At 37.9% G+C, this 17,380-nt stretch overlaps 1 protein-coding gene across 10 annotated transcripts in view; it reads right to left on the bottom strand.

The window, feature by feature from the left end:
* TRIP12 (thyroid hormone receptor interactor 12) overlaps window positions 1-17,380 on the bottom strand; it is a 153,377-nt gene that overhangs the window by 88,025 nt on the left and 47,972 nt on the right. For 6 of the 10 annotated variants that reach the window (XM_018058586.1, XM_018058566.1, XM_018058591.1 and 3 more), the window contains exons 2-4: window positions 17,061-17,207; window positions 2,041-2,166; window positions 395-1,197 (exon numbers count right to left, since the gene is read on the bottom strand). In XM_018058586.1, coding sequence (XP_017914075.1) covers window positions 395-1,197; window positions 2,041-2,166; window positions 17,061-17,158 — 1,027 coding nt within the window. In that variant the 5' untranslated portion in view covers window positions 17,159-17,207. The remainder of the gene's footprint in view (window positions 1-394; window positions 1,198-2,040; window positions 2,167-17,060; window positions 17,208-17,380) is intronic. The other 4 variants (XM_018058613.1, XM_018058624.1, XM_018058635.1 and 1 more) reach the window with 2 other exon arrangements.

Genomic DNA, 17,380 nt, shown 5'->3' with positions numbered 1-17,380 from the left:
ATGTAGCTCAGAGTTTCCACACATCAACAATGTACAATACCAAAAAGGAATGTTTGATCTCCAATTGAGGTCATAACCACCTCATAACAAGGAGTTATGTTTCTGGTTAAAGGAGAAAAACTAACTTGCTGCCCTACTCTGACATTAGAAAATAAGCAGCAAACACTGCAAAGATAAAGATACAGACACTAAAATATGACAATTTACTAATAAGGTGGTAGCATTCCTTATCCATCTCCATAAAACCAAATGTGGTAAATCAACTATTAGACACTGTTAAGTACAGATACAGGTACAGTAATAAATCTAAAACTGCCTTGGATGCGCCCAACTTGAAAACCTGACAAACCAAAGGAAATTTTCTTTAATTAAAAAACCTTTCCAGTAAACTTACTTGCTAATTTGGCCTGTAATCCGGAAGGTCCAGGTTTGGATGCCTCTGACTTAGAAGACCCTGGAAGAGACAGTTTTGTTTTAGGAAGGCTAACTTTAGGGCTGAAGCGAGCAGCCCAATCGAATTTTGAAGAGCCACCAGTTTTACTCTGTTCCTTTTCCCTGCTGCTTCTTCTGGGGCTGGGACTGGATGCTGAGCGGGAACGCCTGGCCTTGTTCTGGTCTTTTCCTTGTTTCACCCTGGCACCTGGTGGAACAGCAGAAGAGGCCGAGGCAACGGCAGAGGACGAGGAGGAGGTCGAGGCAGCGGACGACGAGTCGGTGATGGTGCTACACCCAGCTTTGGCTGAGGCGGCCGATTTTGAAGCCAGCTTGCTAGGTTTTGCAGATCTCTCTTCGGCACCAGTGGCTTCAGACACAGAAGCACTCTTTATACAAGAACTCTCTGTCCTCTTTCTTTTCTGACTCCGTGAACCAGCAGCGGCCCCACTCTTTCTGGTATGAGCCTTGCTCGTGGATGGAGATGGTGCAGATTTCAGTTGTGGCTCCTGGTCTAAGTGTCTCTTCTTTGACTTACTATGTGGCTTACTCGTTTCCGAGGGAGATTCAGTATGCTGAAGTGCTTTGGGTTTTTTGGCAGAGCTAGGAGAATTGGTCCTGTTGTAGTCTGGACTAGCACTGCGTTTCACTCCTCGAGAATTGTCTTTCTTAGGCACCTGCCCCGTTTTCTGCTTTTCTGAAGTATTGGCTCTGTCTGGATCCTCTGGTTGTGGGACTATGACAACAGATGACGAACTGCAGCTTCTAAGAGGTTAGATAAGAAAAGAGTTAGTATCAGCCCGTCATCATAAAACCTGTCCTAATACACTTACATTAATTTCTCAAGTCCATGGAAATAAGATTTTTTTAAGTGCTAACGTATTCCTGGTAAGTCCCGTAACTAAACAAACACAGGCTTGCAAATGGTTCAACATTGCAAAAAAATAAAGGGAGGGGCGGACAGGGAGATACTTTAGAGGGTAAAATATTAAAAGGTCAGGTTCATTCTTTAGCCCAAAGATGACTGACACCAATACTCCTAATCACAACACGAAAATTAGGATTACCAAAAAAAAGGATGCTTTTTCGGTAGTTCAGAACCAGTTTAAACTAAAATCTTGATACTGTTTACAAGTGCAACTTCTTTGTAACAGCTTAAAGTAAATAAGCATTAACATACACATTTATAAAATGAAGGTTAAAAAGTTTTTTACTGTGGTATCAAATATTTACAGTTATATTCTTTTCTAAAGACTCCTATCAGTTAGATCTTAAATCACTGACAATTAAAAAAAAAAAAACAAGAAAAATGGATTTTAAAATGGCACTGCAGATGCCTGTAATGGTTTGTCAAGCAAAAGGAGAAACTCAGGCAAAGGGAGAAACCTGCAGGTCTCTGATCAAGGAGAATAAAAGCACTGCCTAGGGGATGTTGCATTGACATCACTGCAGAGGTGATACACCGTTCCTCCTAAAAGTTACATCCACAGAATGACGAAAACACATATCACAACATTTTGGCATCATCTGGTATGTTTTAATATTAGGCAATGATTCAAATGCAAATAACTCTGCCTTGAAAAATGGATAAGCAATGTGAAGTTTTACCTTTTAGAAAGGTGTCCCCTTGACAGTTCAGAAGTAGTATTAGACTGCACTTTGGGTGCCTTAGAATTAGATTTTCTACTCTCAGGAGGGCTATATCCCTTATGTTTTGCCTGCCCTAAATGTGACCTGTCAGCGGAAAACCAAAACAGAAATCTATCAGGAAAAGGAGATGCAAATACAACACTGAAAGTGAAATATTTTTTCATCCAAAAAAAAAAAAAAAAAAGCCTCCCAATTCATTATTGATCCTATCCTTTTCCCAAATATTTCTATAATCAATTATTCTATCAAATAATCTGGCCAAAGAAATTACCTTTTAGAACCAATCCCCTCAATACACAAGAGTTAAGATTTTTTATAACCAGTTGCTTAATATCGTATAGCAATATTACAGTTGCTTAAGCAATAATGAATTTTCAGCAATTAAGATACTCAAATATGTCCAATTTTTGCAAAACACAAATCTAGGCTTTAGATCTAAACACTCCTTTAATAGACAATGTAACTATAATAGCTTAAAGGGTTTACAGAAAATGCAATTTGTGATCCCTACAATGATACTGATCACCGATTTGTACATTGTAATTCAGGTTCGCACAATAAATGCAGAAGTGGACAGAGTCAATTCTCAAACTGATTTTACACAGAAAATCATTAAAAGCACTAAAAACAGTTAACAAGCTTACATGAAATCAATGGTGATATTTACTATGAATTTAAAGCACTAACTAGTATAAAGTACACCAAAACCAAGTCCTAGATAAAGAGATCAAGAATTTGCCACAAAATATTCCAAACACATTCATAACAATTGTACCATTGATACATGGTTGGATTATATTTATAGTAATTCAAATCCTGATGCTGCACTGTTTTAAGAGCAAGTAGGAGGGATATGAAGAAACTTTTCAGTTGTTAAGATTTTTTAACCTCTGGCAAAGGTCACATGAGATTTACACAAGCAAAAGAAGCATGCATGAATATATACCCTTGAAAAGCTGGTGTTTCAGAAGAGAAATATTAAGGTTAATAGATTCAACTTATGTAATTCATGGCCAACATCCACCCTTCATGTAAATAACATAAAAAAGCATATTCTAATGAGAGCAACAAAGTTTCATTAATACTAAAGCTGTTTATTTTGTTTAAAAATTTTTTTTCAAGTCTTTCATTTTGAACATGATCTCAAAGGAATTAGAAATAAGTCACCGAACACCTCATATGACAACTCCATCTAAATGTACCAGGATGCCATACAGTTTTCAATGTATCATGTATGTTCCATCATCTCTTCAAAGAGTTGATCTAAGGTTTCTAGTTTCAATGTCTTTGTTTTCTTTCATTTTTGAAGAAGAACTCAATACTGGATTCTTGAAAGAAGACACGACATTAGCTTCTCAGTGAATATTTCTCAGGTTCATACTATTATTTTCTTTTTTAAGGTTCTAATCCATAACATAATAGTATTCTCTAAACATTTAACTGGATCAACTACTAAAAAACTACAGTAACCTATAGGCTTTCATGTATCTTAGTCTCCGAGGATTTTTCCTTCCAGGGTATATGTTATATTTTCTGAGTGTATCCAAGCTGAACCTTGTAGAATTTTATATATTGCAATTTAGTCTTTATTTTTCCTATATATTCTTACACTGATATTTTGCTTTCTCCCATGAGTTTCTTATCATAGTTTCCAAAAGCTGCTTTTGTTTTTGTTTCATTTCTAGTTTCAGATATGAGAGTTCTAATAGTTTAGCCACCTGATGTGAAGAATCAACTCAATGGAAAAGACCCTGAGGCTGGCAAAGATTGAGGGAAGGAGGAGGATGAGATGATTGGATGGCATCACCAACTCAATGGACACCAGTTTGAGCAAACTCCAGGAAATAGTGAAAGACAGGGAAGCCTGGCTTGCTCAGTTTATGGGGTCCCAAACAAACAGTTATGACTTAGCAACTGAACAATTCTTTTTTAAAGGAGTAAGATTGAGCAAATTCTCAAATCACTTCATAGTTACTTTTTAGAAAGGAAAGTAAAATATTGTTTTCAGGTATACAATTTACTATCCATGGAATACAATTTACTATCCATGGAATAATATTTATAAATTATGTCATTCGGGTTCTCTACATTCTCATTTTTTTTTAAAGTTTGCTGTAATCTTTTAAATGAATCACAATTTCTAATTAATTTCATAGTAAAATTTAAATATTCCTTGAAAATTTTAAAATCACGTTAAAAGAAAATCTTACCAGTTCAAAGCTTGACAACTTTGTGATAATGTTCAAGTAGTTAAGTATTTAAATGTCAATCCCAGAAAGAAAAAAAAAAAAGACATAATATATTTCTAAGTATCAGTAAGTCTCACACAGTAGAGGTAGCAGTCTTCCTTTCCTCCACCCAAATAAATCATTCTCTGTTTTTAAAACATGTTGAAACTTATAGCCACCCAAACCCACTCCTGCAGTTTTCACGTCCTTATTCATCACCTTCAAGGAACTAAAGAACATAGCAGGTAGTCTCAATGTGAATGAAAGAGGAAGGGGAGAGAAGGGAGGGGAGGAGAAAAAGAAAGAAAATGATGTCCAATCATTCAAGAAAGTGAGGCTCACAAAACTGGCTTCAATCCCATACTGATCTGATTGGATTAATAACTTTCCTAAAATTATTTTAGGTGTGATATTCTCACTGAAGCCTGGTGAAACAAATATTTTTAAATATTACAAAATAATGATCTTTATGTCCTCCTGACCATTCTTTGGTGGTGGTGGTTCAGCTGCTCGATTGTGTCCCGATTCTTGCGACCCCATGAATTGTAGCCTACCAGATTCCTCTGTCCATGAGCTTTCCCAGGCAAGAATACTGGAGTGGGCTGCCATTTCCTATCCTCCAGACTCCGGGATCAAACCCTCATCTCCTGCACTGCAGGCAGATTCTTTACCGCTGAGCCACTAGGGAAGACCCTCTGACTATTGTTCAGCACGGTCTAATATATTTTCTGTAAAAGGTAGTAAATACTTCCAGTTTTGTGGTGGTACTACGTGTCACAGAAGCAGGTATAAATAACACATAAACAAATGGGCACAGCTATGTTCTAACCAAATTTTTATTTACAAAAGCAGGCAGCAGGCTGGATCTGGCCAGTGGCTTACCACAAGAGGAGTAGGCAACCAGATGGTTACCGTAAGTAACACTGTGTGCCCTCCCAAAGTGGGACTCTATTTTATTATGCCCATTTATAAACTGTTAATGCTCAGACATTGTAAAGAAATCTCCACAAAATTATAACGCCCCATTAGAACAGCCAATGAGAATATAACAGCATTCAGTGCTAAAGGAGTCTCGATGCCTGTTAGCTCATTTTACCAACTCCCTCATTTATCAAACTTTATGTTTAATATTAATTTTTATTGAAAAGCATGATCTCTTTAAGATCTGTAAAATTTATACCTACTATAAATCAAATTTTCAAGATAGTAAAATTCAGGACAAACTGTTAAGTAGCACTAGAATGAGTCCATTTAGTGAATTAGAATCCAAGATAGTTGGGTGGATGGGTGTGGGGACTGAAGCTTCTCAACCTATGGATGTTACTGGGGAAAAAAAAAACCCTCATACTCTGCAATATCACCCACGAAAACTAACTAATAGTGAAAATATGATTAGAAACACAGCATTCAAATCTATGTTATTATTTTGCAGTTATAGTCCTAACAAAAATATCATCAATTTAAAGATTAAACCTCCACTAACATTTGCACCAATAATCACAGATGGTCCACTCATTAGAGTCTTATTTTTGTACTTTCTCTTTTAAGGTATTTTCTTTTAGGACCACTTTGACAAAATTAAAAATATAATTCTGGGGAAGACTTCCTTTTTCTCATTTTCCTTCTTTATAAATATAGGAGAGTAAATAAATGGTTTTGAGCTTCCTGAGAGTGTTAAACAGTGCAAAGTGTAGTGGTTCTGGAAACCACTGAACTAGCTATTTCTTGCACTAAATGATTTCTTTAACCCATTTCTGCACCATTTTCATGTATTTTATAAGAGGGACATATATTTCCAAATCTTACTCTTTTAATTGAAATGTCTGTCCCAACTGCAGTGCATATATTAACACTACAGAAAAAACTGCCTCTGAACCAACACGATTTCCACAGGATATTGACATCATTTCCAAGTGGATGTGGGCCAATTCAGGTTAAAGAAATCTGTGCTGCAAAAGAGCATGCTATTATCAGCTCTTGGTTGTGTGCTTTCAAGATTAACTTGAAACCAAGTTTCAAATGCCTCGTGGTGACTTTCAGGACAAACTCTAGTGATTGTCTCTTCTAGAAACTTTACTTTTACTATGCTTTAGTAAAATCTTTGGTATCCTGAAAGATTAGAAACCAACTCTGGTTCAGAAGACATCTAAAAGAGGCCAAAACCTGGTAGCAAAGAGCACATTCCTAATCTAATCGGAGGCAAAATGAGGAAAGTGGCTCACTACAAGCAGCTAGTTAATTCCTTGTATTACAGGTCTCAGATTCTGTTTGAAATTATTATCTGTGCCAGCATATGTGTTATCAAACAGAAATGATTTGGTATATAATTACACCTCCAAATGTATGTATGTCCATACAGATACACAGACATTTTTATGCCTTTACGTTTTACATGCACACTTATAACATTTTTATTTTCTATAAATTAAATGCATGCTTATAATGCTATAAAATGCATGTTATAAATAAGCCTCTGATTTTCAATAATCAAGATGGAAAGTTCATTCAAAACACTTAAACTCAACTAACGTCTCCTGTAAAATGTACTAGTTTCTATTTCAGTCACAAAACAGAAGTTAAGTAGTCTGACCAATGTTCCTATGTTGAGTTACGGCAAAATGCTGGCTCCAAAAATTCTCTAATATAGAACTCCTTATTTATCTTACAAAACAGTGTCTTTAAAAAAGAAAAGAAAAAAAAATAGTGGTTCCTCCTCTAGGGAGTATTTTCAAACCATTTTGGGGAAAAGTGGTGCTATTGGCATTTTTAGCAGTTAAGCACCAGAGGTAGAAGATATCATGACCTAAGGGAAAAATGGGCTTATAATTAATTTCTCAGCTTAGATTTGTTTTGCATGGTCCTCCACATACTTAGGAATTCCCTGATGGCTTAGACGGTAAAGCGTCTGCCTACAATGCAGGAGACCCGGGTTCAATTCCTGGGTTGGGAAGATCCCCTGGAGAAGGAAACGGCAACCCACTCCAGTATTCTTGCCTGGAAAATCCCATGGATGTATAGGCTACAGTCCATGGGGTCACAAAGAGTCTGACACGACTGAGCAACTTTACTTACTACATACTTAAAGCTTTCCAAGAATGAATGGGAATCAACAAGATTGTATTTTCTTTTTTTGCAGCTTTATCAAAAGCCATGCATCAGTTTGGAAAAGTTTATAATAAAAATGATGCTTACAGTGCTTAAGTCTGTTGTTGCAGTTGTCACATTCAACAAATAAAAATACAGATGCAAGCATATGAATATAGTGTCATCTTGCATCAAGTACCCAAGCATTTACTTACTGAGATAATACTTTGTTATCAACTGTTTTCCTTCTACTTGTTTATTGTTACCTTTGTAAAAGGCTCATACATTATATCAATGTTTCTAAACTGTGCAGGCAAGCATTTTATATACTTCCTAATTCAAGATAGTAGAGGGGCATCAAAGTAAAGATACTTACATTATACTATACACACTATACAGTGGGATTGACTGCTTTGATCTCCTTGCAGTCCAAGGGACTCTCAAGAGCTTCTCCAACACAACCAAACCAGTCAATCCTAAAGGAAATCAACCCTGATATTCACTGGAAGGGCTGATGCTGATGCTCCAGTACTTTGGCCACCTTATGTGAAGAGCCAACTCATTAGAAAAGACCCTGACGTTGGGATAGATTGCAGGAGGAGAAGGGGACAACAGAGGATGAGATGGTTGGATGGCATCACCGACTCAATGGACATGAATTAGGTAAACTCCAGGAGTTGGTGATGGGCAGGGACGCCTGGCATGTTGCAGTTCATGGGGTTGCAAAGTGTCGGACACAACTGCATGTGCTAAGTTGCTTCAGTCACGTCTGACTCTTTGCAACCCCATGGACTGCAGTCTGCCGGGCTCCTCTGTCCCTGGGATTTTCCAGGTGAGAATACTGCAGAGGGTTTGCCACGCCTTGCTCTAGTCTTTCACATATGATGTTATAACTTGCTGTTCAATTACTGAAGAAACATTTGTATATATTTTTTTAGTCGCACTGATAACTCTTCTAGGAAAAGCGTTCTTCTCTTGTAGGAAAGCATTCTGAGACTGAGAAAGCATTTGCCAAAAGTGGTGAGGGACATCAGATTCCTTCAATACTGAGGGACAGGAGAATCAGAGTAAACCATCAGTGAAGATATGAAATAATCCACGGCAGCTGATGGCTTATAGGCTTCCAGTATGCTTAAGAAGTGACAGCTGGGAAAAATTTCGCACCTGATGGTTAAAGGCAAATAATCTATAATGCCAGGAAAATTGCACAGTATATAAAATATTTCTCTACTGGTCCAAGAAAAAACAGGATACTATTAAGAATCCAATGTGCATAACCTCTACCTAGAAAAAAGTAGCCTCTGTTCCTCTTGAGGCCATGACAACCACGCTGAACACAACACTGTCAGTCTTGCCTCCCAGCCCAAGGCCTGAGGGGATACACCACCCTTCTCAGCATTACCAAAGCAGCCCAAGACCTGGGAGAGTGTGTGCGCATGCGCTTCTGCTGGTGAAACTCAAAGTGAATAATTACGCTGTAGATTCGCCCTCACTGAGAGGAGTACGTGACAAGTTACCTGGCCAACTCTAGTATAAACTGCCTGAAGTGTTTTCAATTTAATCATAAGAAACAATAAAGTCGTTTTCACATCACACCATGTCTCCCTTCTCCCAAAGATGAAGAAGCTTCCATCTGACTGAGCAAAGGTCAGGACTAAAAAAGATGGAAGGAACATCAAAAAACGAATATTTAAAAAGGCATCCATACTGGTTAATCAGGTAGAAGAAATGAAGAGAACACACAACTATATGGGCATGCTGCACTGAGGAGAACTGAGGGAAATAAATGGTCTGGTGTAGATGTTTAACAGCTCTGATAGCTACCAGGTGCTGTTTACAAATATTCCACTTTCTTTCCAGGCAGACGGTAGGATAATACCTGCCAAACCACCTGGAAGTTACATGCTGCCGTGTAACTTGCTCTGGTCAAGGGAACATGAGTGGAAACGGATCACTTGAGGGAAGCCTTGGACAGCCAGAAAGCAATTCAGCACTTTCTCTTGTCACCAGAGCAGTGATACTCAAATACCTGAAGTGCGGACATGGAGCAGGGCCTGCAGGCAACCCAGGAGGAACAAATCTAATGGCTAGATGACATGCTAATATTTAGGAGCTGTCTGTTACCGCAGCATAATCCCTGTAGCATACCAGTTTAAACTGGGCTCTATTTCAACTCTGCCGTCACTCCAATCACCTTTTCACGACCATGTCCATAAAAGAAGTGACACTTCTGCACCTACAAATGCCAAGGAAATAAATCCCCTTATCTCAGCACTAGTATTTGTTGAACACCTACTACTCGGGAACAAAGCAACAAGAGAAACAAACAAGAACTAAAATCTACTCAGGAAGTAACTAATGACTCTACTTTTGAAGTAAAGACAAACATGGCTGAGGTGTACCCCATGTTTTACAAGCGCTTCCTCAGCCTTCAAAGCCCACGTCCATGAGGCCATTATTAGAAATATCTCTCTGACTTCAATAACCACCTACATGCCAATTCCCCTTACTGAGCTGGAAACTGCTTGTGACAAAGGCTATTCTACTCTCATTTTTATAATTGCTATCTAGCATGTTGCATGATGTTCTACAAATGGATGAATACCATCTTACGCTGTTTATACTGCCAAGAACACTAAGGCAGGACTTGTTAAAACTCTAAAGCCAAAAAAGAAAAAGAGGCTTTATTAAAATAAGGCATGCATATCTCCACAATCAAAAGAGTTAGAGAATCAAGCCTAGAGAAGATTCAGCACAGATCTGAAAAACTAAGGAACGGAAACTAGTCAGAACTTTAATCACATATACGCTAATACATTTGCTTTTCTCTGTCCATCTTCTTCCATAAATAAGGCAGGAGACATACAGCTGGCAACTTCAGATTCACACCTACCCTTTGCAACCAGAAAGGCAAACACTTCCAATTTTTCCCAGCTTGGATCATGTGACCTCCCTAGTACCATCCCTGAACTCAGAATAAATGACTGTAGATTCTCCCAGCTTTGGCAAAAGGCAATGGGTAGATCCTTGGAAATAAAGCTATGACAAACATAGACAGGGTATTAAAAAGCAGGGACGTTACTTTGCCAAGGTCTGTATAGTCAAAGCTATGCTTTTTCCAGTAGTCATGGATGGATGTGAGAATTGGGCCATAAACAAGGCTGAGCAACAAAGAATTGATGTTTTTGAACTGTGGTGCTGGAGAAGACTCTTGAGAGTCCCTTGGACTGCAAGGAGATCAAACCAATCAATCCTAAATCAGTCCTGAATATTCATTGCAAGGACTGATGCTAAAGCTGAAGCTCCAATACTTTGGCCACCTGGTGTGAAGAACTGACTCATTTGAAAAGACCCTGATGCTGAGAAAGACTGAAAGTGGAAGAAGGGGACGACAGAGAATGAGATGGTCAGAAAGCATTCCAACTCAATGAACATTAATCTGAGCAAACTCCAGGAGATAGTGCAGGACAGAGGAGTGGCATGCTGCAGTCTGAAGAGTTGAACACGACTGACTTAGTGACTGAAAAACAACAATGGGGGACCTGAGGCAGAGTAAAATCACCGTGGAAAAGATTAACTATCATGCAAAACACATGGGTGAAGAACTGAAGGCTATCATTACACAAGAGAAAGCGTTAAGTGACTCAACCATGTCCAATTCTTTGTGACCCTCATGGACTATAGCCCGCCAGGCTCCTCTGTCCATGGAATTCTCCAGGCAAGAACACTGGAGTGGGGAGCCATTCCCTTCTCCAGCAGATCTTCCCGACCTAGGGATGGAAACTGGGTGTCCCACAGAGCAGGCAGATTCTTTACCATCACAGCCACCAGAGAAGCCCTAATCTCAGATGAATAAATTAAAAGGTCAGTTCTCCTGTATCGCGGGGTTCAAAGGGACATAAACAAAATAGGAAAACATTAGTACATTTACATCAAGAAGTACTCTCACTCAGCTCTCACTCCTTAAACCTATTTTTCTAGGGTTTAACATCTCATTACTGTAGAAACACCAATAAAATGAAATTAATGCAATCTTTCCATATCAAATTAGCAGGAAAATGGAAATGGAAATAACACAAACAGAACAATGAGAAAATGCACTTTTTTTTCCTGATGGTGATAAGTAAATTGGAGGGCAAAAGATTTATGTGAAATAAGTTGACTATAAAAAACTCACTCTGATGAAGCAATTTCATTCCTTGGAACATATTCCTTGAGAGATACCAAAATTGCAAACATCTAAGCACAAGCAAAAACTTTTCCCACTGCAACCATCTATCCAAAAAATGAAAATTAACAGTGGAAAATACTGCACATTGATTCAGCAAATCATGTGACCATTTGTAAACAACTGCCAAAAACCATAATGATAAGAGGAAATGTTCATGTTGGGATATTGAGTGGAAAAAATAGTAGGATCTAAAAGTATTTACAATGTAATCAGCTACATGCTAAATGGTGCTTTAAAGACAGATACGGAATTCCCTAGAGGTCCAGTGGTTAAGACTCCTCGCTTCTATTGCAGGGGGCACAGATTCAGTAACTGATCAGGGAACTAAGATTTCCCTCACCAAAATAAAGACAGATAAAAGTCAAAACAGACTTAATCTCTGGATGATATTTATTTACTTTTTTGTGTTTTTCTGTATCCCAACCCTTTGAAATAATTTTTTAAGCAAAATATTAATACAAATCTGTATCTTCTATAAAGTTAACCCTGGCTTTGAAAACCCTCTGCTTTGCAATATTAACAGAAAACAATAACCTCTAGATCTCATAATATATTACTCAGTAATCAATAACTAGTAAAACTCTGCAGACAAATTTTGTAATGGGAGTGCGAAGGTGGAGTGGGTTGGATTCAGGCATTTCTTCACATCATTAAAAAAAAAAAACACTGACAGAACTGAGAAGAAAATTTTATTCTGGGAGAAAGCAAAGGAAGAAAAGAAACAAAGAGCTGATATACCTGACTACCTAAATTTAAAAGCTACCATAAATTAGTACTAGAACAAGTAATAAAAAATAGTAGCCTATCTCTGTAGGTTGAGTCCCTTTTCATAAAGGGTTCTAATAAAAGAACAAACATCCTCAAAATTAAAAGAGAAAAGGGACACTAAGACAACTCACAAAATATATAAAAATGGCCACTATGTGGGGAAGACCTTCAACTCTATGGTAACCACAGAAACAGTAACTTTAACCAAAGGAATCCCTTTTCCCCACAAACTTCTACTAAAAATGGTGTGCTGTTTGACCAGGATTTGAAGAACTAGGCAGTCTCACAACGTGTTACTAGGAGTATAAATTGGTTTAATCAAAACAAGAAAAAACCAAAGTGATTTAATCTTTCTGAAAGACAATTTAGCATTCTGTTTAAAAAGTCTTCAGGGACTTCCCTGGAGGTCCAGTGGTTAAGACTCTTTCAATGCAGGGGACATGGACTCAATCCCTGGTAGGAGAACTAAGATCTCAAATGTCATGCAGCACCAAAAATAAAAGTCTTCAAAATAATTCATATCCTTGGATCCTATGAACCTACTGAAGGAATCTGACTCAATAAAATCAGAATCATACTCAAATGTGATAGGCATGGAAGTAATATATTTTACAGAAAAAAAATGAGGGATAATTCAAATCATGGAGTAGAAATAGGAACCATCATTATCTCTGGGTAAAAAGATTAAATTTATCTTAATTCTTTAATTCTCCCGAAGCATCCAATTTTCTGTTCTCATCATGCTGTGTTTTTATAACAAAGTCAAACAAACCTTCATTACAGCAACCTTAACTGAGGTTGCTATAAAACTGAACTCAATCCTACCACTGACATTTGAGAAAAACAAAAAAAATGCTAATGAAAATGCTAATTAATGGCCAAAATGGAGGGATAGCCTGTAAATACCTGTGCTAGCAGTGGGAAGGCTAGGTAATATCTCTCAGAGCAAGCCCACACACAAGTAGAAGAGATGAAGGATTTCCTGAAGAAGAAAGAGAACACACAGAGAGGAACAGATCAATGGTAGCCCAACAAATTAGGGAAGAAGGGGGAGGAGAAAAACAACAGAAGAGGGGGAAGATATCTACTTTCATTAGGAAGAGAGATGAAGAATGGGTGAAAAACAACAGAGGGAATAATCAAGAGAAAATAAATATATCCCAAAGATCCAAGTTTCTTTTACCTTATGGATGAACTAAACCTTTTCTTCTTTAGGCAAAAAAAGGTAAGTGACCTTGATTTGGGAAAAAGACAAAGTGGTCACAGAAAGGAAGCTACACAAAAAAGGACACATTCACCCAAGTCAGGAAGGAAACAGAGCAAATCAAAAATGAATGAAGTAAGAAATTCTAGGGGGGAAAAAACTTAAATTCTGAACTCAAAGAGTTGAATAACCTTCAGTTGTAAGTACTTCACGCCCTCCTCTAAGTCTTTCATCATCTGGATCAAGTGGTTTGTCCAATAAGAACAGTTGGCATAAAGAAGGGAATCGGACAGGAGAGTGAAGTAGTCCGGAATCAAGCCCTGTCTCTACACAGCAGCTGTGTCAAGCTGAGCAAGCATTTATAAAACAGGGACTTGGTATTCGCTAGCACACCATTTCTGTGAGTCTCAGAGTGAAAGAACATGTAGATCTGCTGGAGTAGATGCTGTTATTATTGCCACTGTTTCAATCACTGGACCACTGTGAATACACCCACAAGACCAAAGCCACCGTGTTTTGGAAACGAAAGTCACAATAGTAGTAGTATTTTACTTAGGAAAGCTAGGCAACAGGAATCAGGTTAAAAGAATGGAAAATACAGTTACAACTGCTCTCTCCCAATTAATGCCAATCCTCTCACTCCCCAACATCCCTGGAGAGGTTTCTCAGAAGTTACATAACTGGTACTACAGCACACTCCATTGGGGCTTCACAAGTCAGTCTGGGGTTTGAGGTCCCTTCCAGTCCTGACAATCTAGCACAAACAAAAGTATCAACCTTGCTAAAATGGCAAAATGAGATTCAGATGTGCAAACATACTCTCATTTGCTTTATTAGCCAAAATGATTTGACTTTTTGGCGGAAGTTCCAAATTCCTACGTACCGATCATACTTATACTTCTCCCCATAAAAACAGGAAACACCTAAGCAATCAATATTACTAAGTGAAGTCACTCAGCCGTATCCGACTCTTAGTGACCGCATGGACTGTACCCTACCACGCTCCTCTGTCCATGGGATTTTCCAGGCAAGAGTACTGGAGTGGGTTGCCATTTCCTTCTCCAGGGGATCTTTCCAATACAGGGATCGAACCTGGGTCTCCCGCATTGTGGGCAGACGCTTTACCGTCTGAGCCACCGGGGAAGTCCCAATATTACTAAATTATGGTATTAACCACACTAGACATGAAGACTTTAAAAGTCATGTTTTCACATGATTTTTAAAGACAGGAAACAACACATATGATACTAGACTTTTGCATACTATTTTTGCCAGGAAATATTTCTTGAAGACATAAAAGTTGAAATCATGACAGATGAAATGAGGCTGCATTACTGAAAGGGAGGAAGGATTCAAGTTTTACAAAAACTCTTAATTACACCTTGCTTTATGTATTTTGGCATGTTTCTGCCATTCCAAAGAAACTTAAATTTCATTATTTTCCATCAATTGAGCAGTTATCATTGACTGGCTTCAAGCACATAAACTTTAGGGAAAGATCCATTCTACACATCTAATTGAATTCAATCTTGAGCACAACTTCACTATTAAAGCCAATGCATCTTAATCAACTAGAATTTACTATGTCTATTTGTTTTCCACTCACATTTTTCAATACATAATACAAGAGAATATTTAAGTAATTTTCCCTATTACTGACGTGCAAGAAAGATAATGGTGCTGAAACATCACTGGATTTACAAGTAATATACTGTGTGACAGTGCAAAATGTTTGTCAATCATATCAAGAGTCTAAGCATAACCTGAGGATTAGTATGTACAAAACTCCATTTGAAAAGTACAAGTAACTTATATGTTTATGCATGCACATCTAGAATGGCTCAGCGGGTAAAGAATCCGTCTGCGATGCAGGAGACACAGGAGATGTAGGTTCGATCCCTAGGGTGGGGAAGATCCCCCTGGAGAAGGAAATGGCAACCACTCCAGTATTCTCGCCTGGGAAATATCACGAACAGAGGAGCCTGGGGAGCTATGACACAAATGAACCACTAAGCACACGCACGTGCACGCACATGGAGGAATGGGTCAAGGCTAGCAGTGATTCTAAGTGGGCTGTGAAAATAGGACTTTTTCTTTATGCTTCCCTGTATTTTCCAAGTTCTCTAAAATATGTAACATTTTTGTAATGGGGGTTGATATTTTCTAATCAGCAGCATAAACAAAGTATGCCACTTTATTTACATTTAGATTTACACTTAAATGTAAATGTAAAAAAGCAAAAAATTTAGAACAAAACTCTGTACTAAGCATTGTTCTAAAAGTTTAACATACTGTAATACTGAAATTAACTAATAACCCTGTAAAATAAGTATCCTCACTGCATGGACTAAAAAAAAAACAAAACTGAGGTTTTCTGAAGGATATATAACAAAGGACACACAGCTATTTCACAAGAGACAAAAATTACACACAAACTGTCCTAGCCCAATGTCCAAATGCTCAACCACTAAAATAGCCTGACATGAGCAAGATGTACTTTGATTTCTTCTTTATATTTGACATTTACCTTTTATAAATATACAGAATATTTATAAATTATATATAAATTTTATATATATTTTACTAGGCAATATACTGGAGAAGGAAATAGCAACTCACTCCAGCATTATTGCCTGGGAAATTCCATGGATTCTGGTGGGCTACAGTCATGGGGTCACTAACAGTTGGACATGACTTAGTGACTAAACAAGACAATATATACATGATTATGCCTCAAAATGCTGCATAAGGTAACCTTATTAGAGTTTAGCTACAATCTACTTTAATCTATGATGCACTGGAAAAGTAGGTCCAAGCAAATCTGAGTATGTTATGCATAAAATGAGAGTACTTAGCTAAATGAGACATGGAATTCAACATGCAGCAGAATGTATCTGATTCTTCATATTACCTCCTACACAACGACTCCAACTAAAAAAGACCCAACTCAACATCAAACACTGAGAATGGATATGCTAACAGACAACCTCACCAGCCTGTCAGCATCCATGTGTTGTCAAAAAACAAGATGGGGAAAAAACTCAAAAGCTAGGTAACAAAACTCAAGATCTTAAAACAAATGAAGGTTCCTTTCAAATAAGGTAAATAAACCAAGTCACAACACACATGAAGGAAGGGATCACAAAATGGTTGAAAGGTATGTTGTAGCCTGTGTATAAGACAGTGACGAGAAACAAGAGGCCAACAAAGCATGATGTGCCACATGGTAACAAAACAGAGATTCAAGTTTTGATAATGACTGAGAACTATTTCTTGAGCCTGCGGGTGGGGGTGGGGACGATTAAATAATCACTCTGAATTCCAGTTTTGTGCTACCTAGCTCAAAAATTGGAAAAGAAATTCCCATTTACAGTGAACCATTTAAGCTCTGGTCCACATAGTGAGGTTTTAAAAAAACTTTCTTTAATACCAGTTTCTTTTCAAATTACCATTAAATACATACCTTCCTCCTATCGAGTCGTCTTGTGGTTGGGCCCCGGCAGTGTTCCTCTGTGAACGTCGCAGTGACCCCCCTGGATTGTTATTAGGCCGGTTGGACATTGGCACCTCTCTCTTGAAGGGACATACCCTTTCTAGACACTACCATTCACTAAAAGGGAAAAAAAGAGAGAAAAAAAAAATGTCAACTATATATGATACAACACCAAAAATGAAGGAACCGTAAAAGAGGAAACTCTATATATACAGTTTGATCAGACAGCCTTCACCAACGCTGCACTGTCTTAAACTCTGAAGTCCGGTCGATTAAGGTGTCATAAAGTG

The sequence above is a fragment of the Capra hircus genome, chromosome 2 (genome assembly GCF_001704415.2).
Source record: "Capra hircus breed San Clemente chromosome 2, ASM170441v1, whole genome shotgun sequence".
Lineage (NCBI taxonomy): Eukaryota > Metazoa > Chordata > Mammalia > Artiodactyla > Bovidae > Capra > Capra hircus.
The sequence above is the reverse complement of the archived record's forward strand: the minus strand, read 5'-3'. Positions and strand labels throughout refer to the sequence as shown.